Here is a 17,120-nt window from a genome sequence, read left to right as displayed (position 1 = left end):
ACACCTAGACACGCTTGACCACCTTCATATCTATTTCTCGAAATCCAGGATAGGACACTTAGGACACAATATGCGAGCCCCTCACAACTCTCCTTCTGGAAGGGAAGCAGCATGAGGAGAAGACGTGAACTCTCACACTGGAGCCAACTTGTTTGCACATTCTATCAGAACAGGCAGAATATGGTCTTCCAGCCTGAGTCCCGAGGTAGCAAACTGTGGAGCCTGGACACCATTCTTAGATTTAGGGAGACTTCACACAGCCAAGTGATTTCATCTGACTGACTCCACTTACCTCACATGAAATGGTCACCTTGTGGGACCCCTAGTGGTGACACATTATATTAGAAGCATCCGCTTCCAAAATAGACTCACAGCAGGTAATATGGGTCAGCTCAGCCTATTTTTAGTTCTGCTTTGGCAGTAACCACAAAGGGAATCTAAACTCATTTTTGTGCTTTTAGAATCCTGCTGGCATGCCCTTATCAAAGTCCCACCCATAGAAATATGGTGATGGAGAGCACTGATTAAGGGTTGGCAGTATGACTGCTTCCAAGTATCCTATACTCTTCTCCAGAGGTTTTAACACTTGTGCTGAAAAAATGGTGAGGATTCTTTCCCTTCAGAGATATTCTGACAAAGATGAAAGGTCAACAGAAAGGGCAATAAGATCTATGAACCCCAAAGTAGAGTTCTCAGACAAACCAATCACAGCTTGACAGTCTATTGCTCTAGTCTATGATTTGAAAGCATGTTTTAAAATGGTTAAGAATAGGGATGCCTGGGTGGCTCAGTCGGTTAAGCATCCAACTCTTGATTTTGGCTCAGGTCATGATCTCATGGTTCATGAGTTTGAGCCCTGGATTGGGCTCTACACTGACAGCACAGAGCCTGCTTGGAATTCTCTCTCTGCACCTCCCCTGTGCTCTCTGTCCCCCTCAAAATAAATAAATAAACTTAAAATGGATAGGAATAGGAACAAGATAAAAGGCAATTATGTTAAACCTCAGAAGTTCCTTCTTTAGACAAATGAAATATTTGCAGAATTTTGGACAGAAGAGCATATTGATTATATATAATACACAGTCTTCTTCTTAAAATGTTAATGGTTTATGGACAGTACACTTCCCTACAAAACAAATTATAATCTTGTTTCAACATGAGTCACAACGGTAGGAGTCACATCTATAAGGCTTAGAGAAATGAATTTGGACAAGGTTTGGGATTGTTGAAAAATGGAAGGTCAAAGTCCTCTAGGATGCTACGTTATGAAAATCATTGCCAAAACTCCAAAAACAACCCCCAAAGCCCACATCCTATTTCCTTTACTCCCCTCATATTATTATTTTTCCTCACTGGGGCAATTTGCAATTCTAAGGAAACACTGCAAATGATTGAAATAACAATGATTGAAGGACGGAGACCATGGAAACCTAAAAGAAAGAAGAACAGAAATCTGTTTATAGGCATTTTTAACCAGACAGACAAGAGCAGAACCAAAGTAACAGATCCCTCAGGTTTCAAAAGGCTCTGAAAGTAAGGTCTTTAAATTAGAAAAGCATAGCTCCAAATACACAGTAACCACCACCAATTATAAAAGAATGCCCAGATGTCTCCTTTGAAGCTTAGACAGTCCACCTCTTACACAGCATTTGTCAGAAAGCCAATTCTCTTCATTATGTCAAAGAAGAGCACTGTGTCAGGAGGACTGAAAGGCATGGTCACTTACTAGGGCATCTCTCTTCCTCCTCTGTTGGCTGTTCCTTTGCAGGCTTGGGAGGGCCTTTGATTTTATACACCAAGGCACGGAGTTTCCCAGCCCAGGATGTGTCTTCCTCCTCCTCTTCTTCCTCCTCCAGGGGAACACCTAGAAAGTCACAGAACAGAGTGAAAATCTTGAACAGTACATAAAAATAACCACCGTAAGATTGAAAGAACATAAATCTCTGCTTCCTACCCTTCTGGAACTTTCTCAAGATGCTATAGGCAGCCTCCCATAATTATTTACCTACAGCATGTCTTTTTGGAAAGTATTTTAAAAAGATAATTCCTTACATACAAAAACACCAAGTAATTTCAAACCCTAAAATCAACTCTTTTTTTTTTTTTGAAGTTTATTTATTTATTTTGAGAGAGAGAGAGAGGGAACAAGCTGGCTCTGTGCTGTCAGCATGGAGACTGATGCAGGGCTTAATCCCATGAACCATTGAGTTTATGACCTGAGTCAAAACCAAGAGTTAGCTGGATGCTTTAATTGACTGAGCTACCCAGGTGCCCCTAAATTTAACTTATTCTAACCTGTACCCTAAAAGGGCTCTAAAGCGTCTAGAAAGAGTTAACATTGAGTCATTTCCTATGAAAATACCACTTATTTCCCATATATTAGTCAATCCATCCATGTACAAGCAGCACAAATGCTGAGAACAATTTAAAATCAGCAGTTACGTATCAAAGGAGGGACTGCAGGCTTACAATTGTTATTTAAAATAGTTATGTATTAAAGTAGGGACTGTGGTTTAGAATTGTTAAGGGCATACATTATCATATTTATATCACTGCAAAAGATAAGAAGCAAAGGAGATCAGAATCTTGGTTCACCCGGGAGCAGAGTCCAACCATCTAAGTAAAGTGGGTGAAGTTTACACAAGTTATCAGTTATTTTCCTTCTTCAGAGACCCTGTTCACTCTCTTCTATTTCAACAAAATTTCTTCTTGGTAGAAGGAGTTTCCACCATATATAGATATGGCATATATGCCAGAATTATTTTCTGTATCTTCTCTGACCCCAGTAGTCCAGGCAGAATCATTTCTTGAGCAGTTAGAAATGTACAGTTAACCCTCGAACAATGCAGGGGTTAGGGGCACCATTCACCCACACAGTAGAAAATCCACATATAACTCTGACCCTCTACAACTTAACTATGAATAGCATACTCCTGATGGGAAGCCTTACTGATAACATAAACAGTCAACTAACACGCATTTTTAAATGCGATATGTATCATATACTGTATTCTTATAATAAATTAAACCAGAGAAAGAAAATATTATTAAGAAAATCATAAGGAAGAGAAAATACACTTCGAGTACTGCACTCTATTTATGGAAACAAAATCCTGCATTACAAATGGACTCACATAGCTCAAACCCCTATTACTCAACAATCAAAAAGAATGAAATCTTGCCATTTGCAACAACGCGGATGGAACTAGAGGGCATTATGCTAAGCAAAATTAGTCAGAGGAAGACAAACATCTTATGACTTCACTCACATGTGGAATTTAAGATACAAAACAGATGAACATAAGGGAAGGGAAGCAAAAATAATATTAAAAAAGGGTCAACCGCACTTTTAAATACAAAACTGTCTTCCCAACCTCCACTAGCTTCTAATGAAGGAATTGTGAACAGACTTGTCTTTGATAAAGCTTTCATCTCAGAAGCTCACCACAGTGAATGAGAAGGTCCTCATGGAAGTCATATAGCTCCTCTCGGATCTCTTCTGGGCAGGGGCAATTCTCTCCCAGTTGAAAGTTAAGAAGCATGTTGATCTTTGAGGGACAAAGAAGAATGGGTAAGTGGTTCTTGGTGTTGGCCAAAGAACTCAGATCCTGCCTTAGACACCTAACGTTCTTTGCAAATTTTATCTACCTCAAACTTTTATGTAAAGATGACCATATTTAAAAGTAGCTTTCACCTTTTCTCTGATTATAATGTTAATTTATTAACTGCACAAAATTTGGAAATACCTAAAGAAAACTTACTGTGATCCCACTACCCAAAGATAACCATATTTAATGATACTTAGTTCATAACTTCCAGGCTTTATGTATATAGATTGAGAGCATGCATACTCTAGATAAACATTTTTGAGGTCAGATTTCCCACTTAACAATTTATCTTGAGCATTTTCTTTTTTTATTGATTGTTAACAGGTACACTGCATTTCATCATAAGATGAATAGCAATTGGTGTAAAATTAATGACCTGTTAAGAAATATTTAAATTGTTTCCATTTTTTTGTTCTTATAAATAAATAAATAAAGTTTTTTGGAATTTCCTTTTAACTAATTTTTGTTCACGTCTCTGATCTTTTTTTTTTTTTTTTTTTTTTTTTAAGGATAAACTCCTGGAAGCAACATGACTGGATCAAAAGGTTTGCACATTTTAATGGCTTTCAATAGGAATTGCCAAATCACCCTCCAGAAGGCTTACAACAATTTGCATTTTAACCAAATTTATTCAAGAGTGTGTATTACTTTGCCATCTCCATTACAGTAATGAGAGTTAACACACTTTCAAATATTTTCCAATTTAATGGGTAAAAAATGTCACATCCCTGTTGCTTTAATTTGCATTTAATTGGTGAGGTTGAATTTTGTTTTTCCACACATAAGAACCATTTTCATTTCAGTATTTTATAAATTTCCCATTCATGTTCTTTCTCCCTTTTTCTTTTGGGTAATTTTCTTTTTAAAAATTAATCAGGAGGCGCCTGGGTGGCTTAGTCCGGTAAGCTGCTGACTTTGGCTCAGATCATGATCTCACGGTTTGTGAGTTCGAGCCCAGCGTTAGGCTCTGTGCTGACAGCTCAGATCCTGGAGCCTGCTTCAGATTCTGTATCTCCCTCTCTCTCTGCCCCTCCCGTGCTCACACTCTATCACTGTCCCTCAAAACTGAATAAACATTAAAAAAATTAATCAGTATTTTGCACATCCCTAGACTATTAACTCTTTGTAACATGTTCTCTAAATATATTTCCCAGGTTTTAGTGAGCTTTTAACTTTACCTACAAAAAAAATTTTTTTTTTGACATGCAGGTTTCAACAGGTAGTTAAACACTCATCTTTTCCTTTAGTTTTGTCTCAGGGAGTCTTAACTGTTTTAATGCCATGGACCACTCTGACAGTCTGTTAAAACCCACCCGATTACTGCTTAAATTAGTATTTTGAATACGTAACATAAAATATAGAAAATTACATACAGAAACCATTATTGAAATTTAGTTATCAAAAACCATAAAAAAGAAATCTGTGATATAGTAACACGTACTTGTTTATTAACCTATTGGACAAAAAGATCTAGTGGCAGTCTCATATCCACTGTGATCTTGAAGTAGTGATGAAGTAAATGATATTTCAAGGTATGATACTCATTGTGACACAGTATGAGAAAATGTGCTATTTCTGTTGTTGCTGGCAAAGTCAGCATTAGTATGTGCTCGGCAGCATTAACATTCAAAGAAATGCTATCAGAGATTAATGAAAAGTTGGTAAGGGTGTGGTCATTCATTTCCTGGTCAGATTCCAGGATGTCTCAATTCTTTCCAAAGACCCATGACCCCAAGGCAGTGAATATTGGGAGGGACTGAAACAATAACTAGGGGTGATGTTCTCCACTTTGCTCGCCTCAGGCAGCGTAACCTGAACACCAGGCAAAGATACTTTCTCCTTCTGTTTAGAATTTCTACATTAAAAAACGTCACCATCTCTTTTATTAAACCACGGAAAAACCGTGTTTAATGTTGGTAGGAAGACGCTTATTTAAAGCTTCCACTGCAAACAGTTTTTTTGGAAGTTGGTGGAAGTGTTGCCTGTAATAAAATAATATCCATAAAATAGGTTAGGAAAGTAATTTTTGTGGTTGTTCCCCAATGTTAAATTATGGTAGTTACATCAACATAGATTGATAGGTTGTTTATGAAATAAAAACAAGATCTGAAGATCTAGTTTCAGAGTCAGACAATTGAATTCTTTGCTGAAAGATCTTGCCATAGGTGGAATACTTGGGAAGCAGTGGCCCACCAGCCGGCAGGTCAGAAAACCAAAAGAGGAGTGGGGCACCTAGGTGGCTCAGTCAGTTTAGTGTCTGACTTTGGCTCAGGTCATGATCTCACTGTTCTGAGTTCGAGCCCCACATTGGGCTCTATGCATACAGGTCAGACCCTGGAGCCTGCTTCAGATTCTGGATCTCCCTCTCTCTCTGCCCCTCCTCTGCTCGCACTCTCTCTCTCAAAAATAAATAAACATTAAAAAAAAAAGTGGAGTGAGCTGAACTTTCTGCTGCACAGGGCATACCCTTTAATGATGCCTTTTCTACCTACCTACTACTTTAAGTTTACTCATTTTGAGAGAGAGGCAGGGAGGGGCAGAAGGGGAGAGGGAGGAGGGGGGAGAGAGAGAGAGAGAGGGAGAGAGAGAGAGAGACAGAGACAGAGAGAGAGACACAGAGACTCTAAGCCCAAGCAGGTTCCATACCGTCAGTGCAAAGCCCAATGTGGGGCTCAAACTCAGGAACCATGAGACCATGACCTGAGCAAAAATCAAGAGTTGGTAGCCTAACCAACTGAGCTACCCAGGTACCCCAATGATGCCCTTTTTAAAGTCAAAGGCTTACTGACTGTGCCTGGCTAATATGCCAATGACCACTGGACTAATCTTAGTTTTACCTACTTTTGTACTTGGTTACATCCCCCAAGTATATGTTTTTTTCATATCTCTGATCCTATATAGATACAAGGCTGAAAACCTTTACTTTCTCCTCAAAGGTTACAGAAGGATGAGATAATCGTATCATTGTTTTGAAAATCTAATTCTTATACATCCAATTTTCCACGTGATTCTGCATTGCTATCCCCTGAAATTGATCTGAATCCTCCTTTGTCCATACTCAATTTGGAATTATTTAGAGAGCTCTATTGGTAGGTTCCTTCTAGAAATGAACATTCTGTGAGGGGTGGTAGGTGGGACAGCTGAATTTGATAGGAATTAGTGTCTTTTCTTTCATTTCATTCCTAGACCAACATCATCAGTATTACCTGGAAACTTGCTAAAAGTAAAAATTACTGGGCCTCACACTAGAGCTACTGAATTAGAAGCCCCAGATCACCAATCTGTTTTATTAAGCCTTTCTGGTGATTCTGATATCCGCTCAAGAATCATTTAGTCTAACACATTAGGGAAGAATTTCTCAAGTTCCATCTGAAACCAGTCTGAAATGATTGCCCGGAGGAGTACTGAGAAGGCTAAAGGAGGAAGTGATAGCAGGCCCTGGGGATAGCAGAAGAGAAGGTAAGGAGGTAGGAGGTGAGGTGGGAGCCAGCATGGCCCTTCCAGGAGCCAGGATAGGATCAGTAGCTGTGTCCATGAGGACAGTGTTAGATAGACAGTGCAGGTCTAGCTGGGTTAAGCAGATGTCTCAGAAAACATACATAAACTCTACTTACTGGGTCACTGGCAGAAGGCAAAAGAACCTTCCAACACTGAAACTAATGATTCCACTTACAGAATGTTTACCATATGACAGTATCCCACTAAGCAATCTAAAAAATTATCTCCCGGGGTCCTCCCTAGAAGGGAGGGAGGGACATACAAACATCCTCATTTTGCAGCTGAAGAAAGGGAGACACAGAAAGGCAACTGCCTAAGGCCACACAGCGAGAGAAGGGGGAGCCAGAAAAGGAGCCATGCATCACATTGTTCTTCCTGCCCATTATTCACAAATAGGAGTCAGCATCTGCCCAATGAATTGGGAAATGTTTGCACAGGTTGCCAGTCCAAAAGCAGCCTGACAACATTTGGAAAGCCTTTAAGAGTAATCCAGGCTCACTGCGCTTCCCTCAGTACGGTATGAATTACCTCCTCCCATCAATTCAAAGGGCCTTCTCAGTTTGCCTCCAGCAAAGCAATGATAAACTTTGCCTAGTCTTTACAAGGCCAGCATCATTCAAGTGAATCTTTTAAAAGCCAAGATATGTGGTTCACTTTTAAGTCAATATAAATATCTATGTTCTACCAAATAGGTTAGGAAAGTAATTGGACCAAGTTGTACCATTAATATCAAATGGTGGTAATTATACCTGACAACAGTTTATGGATAGACTGCTTATTAAATATAGAGAAGATGCAAAGATCTGGTTTCAGAGGCAGAAAGCAAATTTCTTCACTGAAAGATGGTCTGTTTTGAACACTTAGGGAGCTGTGGCCAAGCTGCCTGCAGGATGTACATGGGAACAGGGGGACAAATGCCAACTATGTTCTGCAAGGTGTCCCGCCCCTATCTGCCAGTTACTCACCGGGATTTTGAGTCTTTTCAAAGCAGTCTTCCCATACGGGCAAGGCTGACTGCAAGGTGGGGGTACTGTACAAAAATGAAGACAATCCCTCACAGAAGAGACCTCACTTGCCCAGTCCTGTTTTCCTCGCTTCTGGGGGCTGGGAGGCTTTGTGAGGGTCTTGGACACAGGGTAAGGGGCTTCGGGCACTTAGCCGAGGAAGCCTGTGCACCTGCTCTCGTAAGTCAGGAAACGTCGGCCATGGTCTCTTGATCTCTAATACAAAGGAGTGACTTCTGCAAGGACTGGACAGACATTCTTCTAATGGTGGATCCTTGCTGGTGTGGAAGCTGGGTCGTGACAGGGATCTGGTCTTTGACTCAGTGACAGGGCACCGGTAGGAGCAAGCAAGGGAGGAGAGGAAGCCCCGCCCCGTGGGCACTTCTGGATGGGTTATTTTCCCATCTAAGATGATTGGCAGATACTCCTCACTGCCATTAGCATCACACCAGGCCTGTCTCCTGGCACTGTGCTGGGTCACTGACTGGCCCACATCTCTCACGGGCGCCCCAGGCACATAAAGGTTTCACACACCCTGCTCTGTAAGGTTCAAGTTCACCCCACTGGCATGGAGGCTCAGGAAGAGTTTCTCACCTGCTCCTGGGGGGGTGAGCGGAACTCCCTGGTTTTCCGGGCAGTCAGGGCTGCAGACATGTTCAAGGCCTGCATGAGCTCGTTGTAGCGGAACTTCTGATTTGCCTGGAGCTTAGAGACATAAATGTCGCCAAATGCCACAATGGCCTCCACTCGATGCTGCAGCTCACAGTCACAGAGATAGCTGAGGAGCTCACACATCTGCAACCGAAGCGTATATTTATGCTCATTTAACAACACTTCATAGACATTGGTGAAGCAGCTAGCATCCCCATTTTACAGAGGCTAACACTAAGACTTAGGTGCTCTAAGTGACTTGCCCAATGTCACACAGTGACCACAGAGCCGTTACTTGGATCCAAGTCAGTTTGAACCCAGCCACCAGCCCTTTATCCTAAGGACAGGAGAACAACAGGAAAACGAGCTCACCAAAGACAGAATAAACCTGCCCGTGGAGAGTGAGAACGGCATTCCTAAGAGAATTCTTCCCTGGCTCTAAGCTCCCCATGGAAACCAGCACTCAACTGCACGGGAGAGCTCTGGTTCCTTCCTGACATCTTCTGGCTCCAGATGATGGGAACCAGAGACTTCTGTTCCCCTCTCTTTCTTGTTTGTTTGTTGGCACTGCTTTGTCTGCCACCAGTTCTTTCGGACTGTCACTAGTCCTGATCTTATCACTACTTGCACTTTCACTAATAAGAAAAACAGCAGCCAGAACTTATTGAGCTCTAACCACCCGACTCTGTGTCAGGCACTTGCCAGACCTGCGCCTTCAAACCTCGGTGTGTTCCCGATACTTTCATTCAGGCGTAAGTTCTATGAACCCATCTCCATGTAACCCCTTGCATGACTAAAAGACACTCTCCAGTCCGTCTGGGCAGAGACAATAATGCCCCTGGTGTGCTCTTACCTAGCAGGCTAGTCTCTGGCATATCTGCAGGTGACCTAGCACCCAGAGCACACGCCCGTCACACTTGTGATTACAGTTATCACATCTGATTAGAAGCTGTATGTGCCAATGAAATAGGAAAACTAACTTCAAAGACTAGGGAACATCTGCAAAAGGCAAGTTGTTTTTTAAAAAAAACAATACTCAAAGTTGGGTGTGAGTTAGACAACTACAAAAAATTGGGGGAAAATCATTAAAATCTATAAGTGTTCTGCACTCAGGCTGCTTTCCAATTACCTCTAAATCCACAGTCTATCTTCAAGATAGCCCCAAAACTGGCCATCAGGCACATCACACTGTATGTGACAGGTGTCATTTACGCAAAAGAAAGGACTCTACATGCCAGGCAGGGACTCACATGGAAGAAAAAGTCTCAGCTCCACATCCGAAGAGCACATTTATGTGTTTTTTTTCAACGTTTATTTATTTTTTGGGGGACAGAGAGAGACAGAGCATGAACGGGGGAGGGGCAGAGAGAGAGGGAGACACAGAATCAGAAACAGGCTCCAGGCTCTGAGCCATCAGCCCAGAGCCCGACGCGGGGCTCGAACTCACGGACCGCGAGATCGTGACCTGGCTGAAGTCGGACGCTTAACCGACTGCGCCACCCAGGCGCCCCAAGCACATTTATGTTTTAATAAAAATGTTTAAGGTATCTGTGTAAAATTTGTTATGTATCTCCTCTACATACAACATTTTGATGAACTGACACCTACCACTCCCACCACATTAGGTAAGAGAGCTTCATTTGGAGATTATTCTAACACGGTTTATGACAAAATATATTTCATACCGTATTTTAAAGATAAAAGTGAATATTACGTTTTATTCAATTATCATCCACATTTTACATATTGTGAAGCCAAGGCTTTGGGAGGCTACTGACTTGGCAAGCCTGTAGAGCTGCTACGTGGTCCAGGGATGCCCGAGCCAGGCTGACTTTGTGGAACAGACTGTACTTCTCTGTCCACTTTCATTTCTCTTTTCTCAGTGCCCAGAAGACAACAGTTATCATCTTCAGCGTATCGCTGCTGCCAGCTTCCCTCTGGTAAGACTATGTCTTAGGAAACGTTGCGGCTTCCTAGGTGATGCCAAGGGGGCAGCTCGAAGCGAGCATGCCTCTTCTCGGCTCAGACGGCAGTTTGTTTGCATGCCAGGACAGCACGTCTACACAGGCTTGGTGATCAGTACATGGCAACAAATGAGCCCAAGGGATGAGCATGGCCACCGTATGAACCAGTGTGGTCTTTTCCACGGCCAAAGGCTCTTCCTCCTCCTTTCCCAACAGGGGCTCACAGAGCAGCCATTTAGTCCCAAAGGGTAAGAGGTAAGATGAGGGCCAATCCATCACTAGTTCCGTAAAAACAATTCTAAGGCACGTGCCTTATTGATAAGGGTTAGCACTTTTCTCTTGACTTCGGGAGTACATTTCACGCCAGAGAAAATCATGAGCAGTGAATGCTCTCTATCCGTATTTCCACTACACTCCAGGTTTAGGCCAGCACCCTCAGTCCCAGCCTTAGCTCCAGGCTGCACTGTCACCCTCCCCCCGCACTTTGCAAAGGCAGGATCTTTGCTGCCCTGAGTTACCTGCAGCTTGACGGACTCTGGCAGTCGGGTCTGCAACAAGCCTTTGACTGGAGCCTCCTTGCCGGCCTTTTCTCCGGCCTCCACTGCCTTCTCCTCCACCTGGGTCACTTCCTCCTTCTCTGCTCTGTTCTCCGTCTCCCCACTGTGCTCCCCAAACACAGAGGGATCGATCAGGAGGAGGATCTGCCTGACGTCATCGTCATCAAACACCCCCATGACCAGCAGGGTCCCGATGAGTTTCAGCACAGGCACAAACTGGAACTCTACAGACCCACCGACAGGGTCCCGGATGTGAGCCCCGCTGTGCTGCACTGCCTCCGTCAGCATGCTCAGTGCCTTCGTCTTGAGAATCTCCAAGGGGATCTCAGGGCTCTGCTTCTGGTGCTCCTCACTCGTCACGACAAAGCAAGGGGTGGAGAACCTGAACCCTGGCTTGAGGCACGTTCTCAGGCCCACCCCAGGCAGCCCATGTCTCTTGGACTCATCTGGATACAGGCGGATTTTTCTGGTGGTGCTGGTGATGGGGATGATGTACTCATTCTTCATCATTAGCTTCCTCTCCTTAGCGTTGGCCAGATGGATGCTGATGAGCAGGTCATAGAAACCAGACCGAAGGAGGCCAGGGAGGTACTTGTTGTCAATGGCGTAGAACAGCTGGGAGAGATCCACGTGGCCGCATAGGGCGTAGGCCACGCGGCTGTTTCCCAGGGCGCACACTGCACTGTAGAGTCGCAGTGTGTGGTAATGGAACTGCATCAGGTCCTCCTGCTCACAGAGCTCCAGGACATCCACACACCTGCGGATAGGACAAGCCATCAACCACTCTACGGTTGGAAAAGAATAGGCCAGAGCTCAGCAGAGTTCTTCTCTTTGAATCCCCAGGGATTGCACCCAACTCAATGAGGGCAGAGGGCATAGAAGGATGGAGGAGCCTCTGCCCCCTGCCCTCGTACAGGTTATCATTCCTCTCTCAGTTCTGGTCCTCATCCCAGTTCCTGATAATCCTCCCTAACTCAACGAGTCTCAAAAGTCCGAAAGACTTCAAGACACGGATTCCCAAATATGAAAGTGCTCCTTATTAAGGAAAACCCTCCCAAATGGAAAACTGAAAAACATTCAGGTGTGTGACAGAGGTGACTTGGTCCTCTTATTTGTGGGTAGAAGGGGATCCTCTGCTCCCCAATACAAGAGCCTCAGGCATAGCTGAAGGGGCACCTGGGTGGCTCAGTTCGTTAAGCGTCTGACTTTGGCTCAGGTCATGATCTCACGGTTCATAAGTTTGAGCCCCTCGCTGGGCTCTGTGCTGACAGTTCAGAGCCTGGAGCCTGGTTTGGATTCTGTGTCTCCCTCTCTCTCTGTCCCACACCCGCCTGTGCTCTGTCTCTGTTTTTCAAGAATGAATAAACATTAAAAAAAAAATCAGAAAAAAAAAATGTAGCCGAAGCCCTCTGTCAATCCACCACCCACATCATCTGTATAATCTCCAAATCTACCGTCATCCACAGGGCCTTCCCTCCCCTGAAAACAAACACACCGGCACTCTTGTCCCGAGAGAAAACACTTTCCAATTTGAGTTCAGTTGGCATAATCAATTCACTTTCTCCTTCCTGACTTTAGAAGCCCATTTACAAGTCTGTCTTGCTCCCTCATTTTTGGGGGGGCTCAGGGCACAGCCTCTGATCCTTGCTTAGATTTTCTGTTTTGTCTTGCTCCTCACCACGGATCTGAGGATCCTTTGCAACTGGCGTACTTGGCTGGATTCCTATTTGTTTCCTGCTCCTTCCCTATACCAGCCTGTCTTGCCGCTGTCCATGACCCAGCAGAATACCTAAATGGGAGCTGTGCAGCTATCAAATCCTGCCACCGGCTCCCCCATTACTGTATGTTTTTAGTCCAACAGATCAAGGGGTGATAATAGGCTAACGATAAAATTTCTTTCTTTCTACATATAGAAACTATGCTAGTGTAGATTCAGCTACACAATTCCATTTATTTCTCCCTGCAGTCCTCTGGGCGGTCATGTGTTTTATGTATCATGAGGAAACACAGGTAAGTTATAGGAGTCATTTACCCAAGGCCACAAGGCCAGAAAGTGATAGTGCTGGGATTAAACCCAGGCCATAATCCAGGAGTACTTCTTACCAAGAGGAGCCCAGGAGCCCATTCTTGTTCTCTAGGCAAACTAGGCATGCCTCATTTTCTCCCTTCTTGTCATTAATGACATATATTTCAGGGTCACGTTACAGCTTTTTAATTAAAGGGATGGAAACACTCCTGACTTCGGACACTCAGAGAGAAGGCCCCGTGGCAGGCATATCGTAGTGGATATTCTGCTGTTTCTAAGTGAATAATGTAAGTGAGGAAGGAAAAGAGACACTGAGGTTTTTGGGAAGAGAGCAGGGCCCCTGGCCAAGGGGGATGCTGCTCCTCCCCTTCTCCTGCCTGCCTCCCAGGCCTGCCCCCTCCTCTGTGGGTCCCTCCACTACCTGTTCTCCTCAGGGATGTGGAGTGCCATCATCTGCAGGGGCTCCAGGCACTGCACCACCCAGCCATGGCGCTCGCTCACCCGCTCTGTCTCCACCTTCAGGAAGCTGCTGGGCATGCGGCTCCAGAGCACGGGCTGGATGGTTTGGACGTCCAGCCGAGGTGGACACTGCGGAACTGGGTTCTTCTCTTCACTCTTAAATATGGTCGCCGACAAGGGCATCGCATTCTGGGGCAAGGCAGAAAAGGCATTCAAAGGGAAAGACAGGTGCACTACAGAGATGCTCAGTTGCTGGATAATGCAACATGGCCCACGATAACCAATATGGTATGAACTAAAGAGAGACAAATCAATCCGGAGACCTTTAAGGCTTTGCCAGCCTTAATTAAAACCTTGCATGATGGGTTATATTAACATTAAGTAACTCTTTCAGCACCCAGTACAGGGCCTGGGTGAGAAGGGATTCCCTTGTTTTCTGAGGCTTAGAAAATTTTCCCCTAATGGTCAATGCTGCCTTCTTTTATCATAGCCATTGGATGAGGAGGCTGACCAATACCTTCAGCTTCCCAAGTTCAAACTGAAACAATGAAGTGCTCGTGGGCTGCAGGAAGACTGCTGGAAACACTTTGGTATTGGGCTCCACCTGGAAACCAAAACAAAGGGAGGTTTGCTCAGAATTATAAAATCACAGATGGCTAAGTCATTGGGTGCATTCATCAACACCCTCATTCTAACCCTAGCTGAAACAGGACAACTCCCTGGCAGGTCATTCTCTATTCCTCAGAAATTCTGAGACCTGGTGCTTCTGGGAGTGCAGTCTCACTGCTCTCCACCTTATTCCTGCCCCCCGTGCCCCCTCCCCCCCCACGACTTGGGGCTGAACAATCCCACAGTCTTTCATTTTCTCTCGCTGATAACAGTAGCCAAAATCTTCCTCCAGTACTCAGGACAGTCACACGTGGGGAGCTATTAACATACCACCAAGGGTAATGCCTGCTTTTATTCACAGAACGATGTGATTCCTGGCTCGTGATAGAGCAGGGAGACACCTGGCATACAGGTGGCACCATCATTTGTCACTCCTGCCCTCAGGAAGTCATCACTGAGGGTGGTGCAAGGACTTCAGTGTTATTTCTGAAGGCAAAAAGGACTTTGGGGAGGCAAGCCCAAAGGGCGTCATAGGACAGGGCTTTTCAACCTTGGCACTACTGACCCTTTCCGCTGGGTGGGTAACTCTTTGTTGTAGGGCTGTCCTGTGTGTTGTAGGACAGATAGCAGCAACCCTGGCCTCCACCCAGAAGATGTCAGTACTACTCTCCACCCCCAGCACAGTCACGACAACTAAAAAAGTCTCTGTTGATTGCCAGATGTCCCATGAGGGAAAAACACCCCCAGATGAGAACTGCTGTTTTACAGGCAAGGGCTTCCCTGAGATAACATAAAGAGGCTGCTTCCAGAACCTATCTCCTTTTCTTAGAACCTCTCCTTTTTCTTGGTTCCTCTGGACTTCTCTGTAACCCCCTTCTCACTCTTTATGACTCTAGAGCTCACCTTAAATAGTGTAGGATTCACTGTCTTCCAGCTGCCACTTGGATGAAGTGTGTGAATTTATTTATGACAGTAGGGGCTCCACTTATCATCTGCCCATGTTGATGAGCTTTTTAAAAAATGTTTATTTGTTGAGAGACAGAGAGAGAGAGAGAGAGGGAGAAAGAGAAAATCCCAAGCAGACTCTACTCTCAGCATGGATCAATCCCACGACTGTGAGATCATGACCTGAGTAGAAATCAAGAGTAGGATGGTCAACCGACTGAGCCACCCAGACACCCCTGATGTAGGACTATTGATGAGACTTGGAGACCATGGAAACAGAAAGGTGACTTTAATTCTATCAACTAAAGTCCTTTGCCTTTAAGTAAATTCAGACATTAGGAAATTCTTGCAACTCTCTTGCAGTTAGGGAATGTTGAGTATCCTGGACACACTCTAAGGTGGCCCCCAGGGAGCCACTCTCTCCTACAATCCCCTCCCCAGAACCTATATCTTGTTTCTAACAAATAGAATATAGCAAAAGGGTGTAGAGATTGCTACTCCTTTGATTTGGTTTCGGTAGACTGGAGAGAAGGTTCTCTACCTGGCGTTGGAGAAAGAAGCTACCATGGTGTAACAGAACCTGTGAAAGGCTACATGACAGGAGATTTCAGGGGGGTTCATGGGACTGGGAGTGCCCCTGGATGCAGCCATCAAGAAAGGGACCCTGAAACCTACAAACACAAGCACCTAAATTCTGCCAACAAGGATAGGACGTGCCTTGTCGGCATTGAAGATGGAAGAGGCCACATGAGAAGGAATATGGACACCTCTGGGAAGGAAGGGGAGGGAAGGAGAAAAGAAAGCAAAGAAGAACGGACCTCAGAACCTTGGCCTATAACCACAATGGATCCTGATGACAACCTGAATGAGCTTAGAGTGGATTCCTCCCACAGCCTCCAGACAGAGGCAGCTCAGCCCAGCTCATGCCTTGACTTTGGCCTTGTGAGAACCTGAGAAGAGAACCCAAACTTACAGAACTGGGAAATAATAAATGTATGTGGTTTTAAGCTATTAATTCTGTGGTCACTTGTTAAGAAGCAATTAAAAAACTGAAACAGTGGCTTCGCAGCCAAGTTGGTCACTTTGATAACAAATACTTAGCAAGCACTTACTAGGTGCCAGGTCCTATGTCAAGCACGGGGACAGCAACAGGCATGACAGATGGCCTCTGTCCTCTAGGAGGTGACATTCTGGATGGGGAGCTTCCATTTTTTTTTTTTTTTTTAATTTATTTTTGAGACAGAGAGAGAGACAGAGCATGAGCAGGGGAGGGGCAGAGAGAGAGGAGACACAGAATCCGAAGCGGGCTCCAGGCTCTGAGCTGTCAGCACAGAGCCCGACTTGGGGCTCGAACCCACAGACCGTGAGATCATGACCTGAGCCGAAGTCGGACGCTTAACCGACTGAGCCACCCAGGTGCCCCAAGGGGAGCTTCCATTCTAATGTTAGGAGCAGCGAGCCCAGATTTGAGGCTGCCGTGGAGTGCCATGGACCTTTTTTCTATTTAAGGTACCTTTTATCTCTGGCTGATCTCTTTTATCCTTGCAATAGACGTTTTATTTCTGATCACGTGTGAAGGTCAGGGCATAGGAACTGGCCTGCATTGAAAGCTAACCCCTCTTGTAATTCTGAGTCTTGTAGCTGACTCTGTTCTCAGAGCAGTGTGGCTGGGGTGGCAATAACCGAGTATCTCTTGAACATACATTTTATTTCTCATTTCTCCCATGATTACGTAAATTAAGTGCGGCAGAAAGAGATTTTCAAACTGCACAGCAGTATTTAACGGGAAGGTCTAGAAA

The 17,120-nt window shown here is 44.5% G+C and overlaps 1 protein-coding gene across 19 annotated transcripts in view; it reads right to left on the bottom strand.

The window, feature by feature from the left end:
• The window catches only part of RYR3 (ryanodine receptor 3), a 529,106-nt gene that overhangs the window by 167,190 nt on the left and 344,796 nt on the right, over nucleotides 1–17,120 (bottom strand). For all 19 annotated transcript variants that reach the window (XR_006704802.1, XR_006704801.1, XM_045450137.1 and 16 more), the window contains exons 33-38: nucleotides 14,285–14,371; nucleotides 13,730–13,956; nucleotides 11,244–12,039; nucleotides 8,705–8,905; nucleotides 3,446–3,548; nucleotides 1,727–1,864 (exon numbers count right to left, since the gene is read on the bottom strand). Coding sequence is in view for 17 of the 19 variants with exons in the window: in XM_045450137.1 (XP_045306093.1) it covers nucleotides 1,727–1,864; nucleotides 3,446–3,548; nucleotides 8,705–8,905; nucleotides 11,244–12,039; nucleotides 13,730–13,956; nucleotides 14,285–14,371 (1,552 nt within the window). In the remaining 2 variants the exon portion in view is untranslated. The remainder of the gene's footprint in view (nucleotides 1–1,726; nucleotides 1,865–3,445; nucleotides 3,549–8,704; nucleotides 8,906–11,243; nucleotides 12,040–13,729; nucleotides 13,957–14,284; nucleotides 14,372–17,120) is intronic.

Source organism: Leopardus geoffroyi, chromosome B3, assembly GCF_018350155.1.
Source record: "Leopardus geoffroyi isolate Oge1 chromosome B3, O.geoffroyi_Oge1_pat1.0, whole genome shotgun sequence".
NCBI classification, from domain to species: Eukaryota; Metazoa; Chordata; class Mammalia; order Carnivora; family Felidae; genus Leopardus; species Leopardus geoffroyi.
This window is presented reverse-complemented; position numbering and strand designations above follow the sequence as displayed.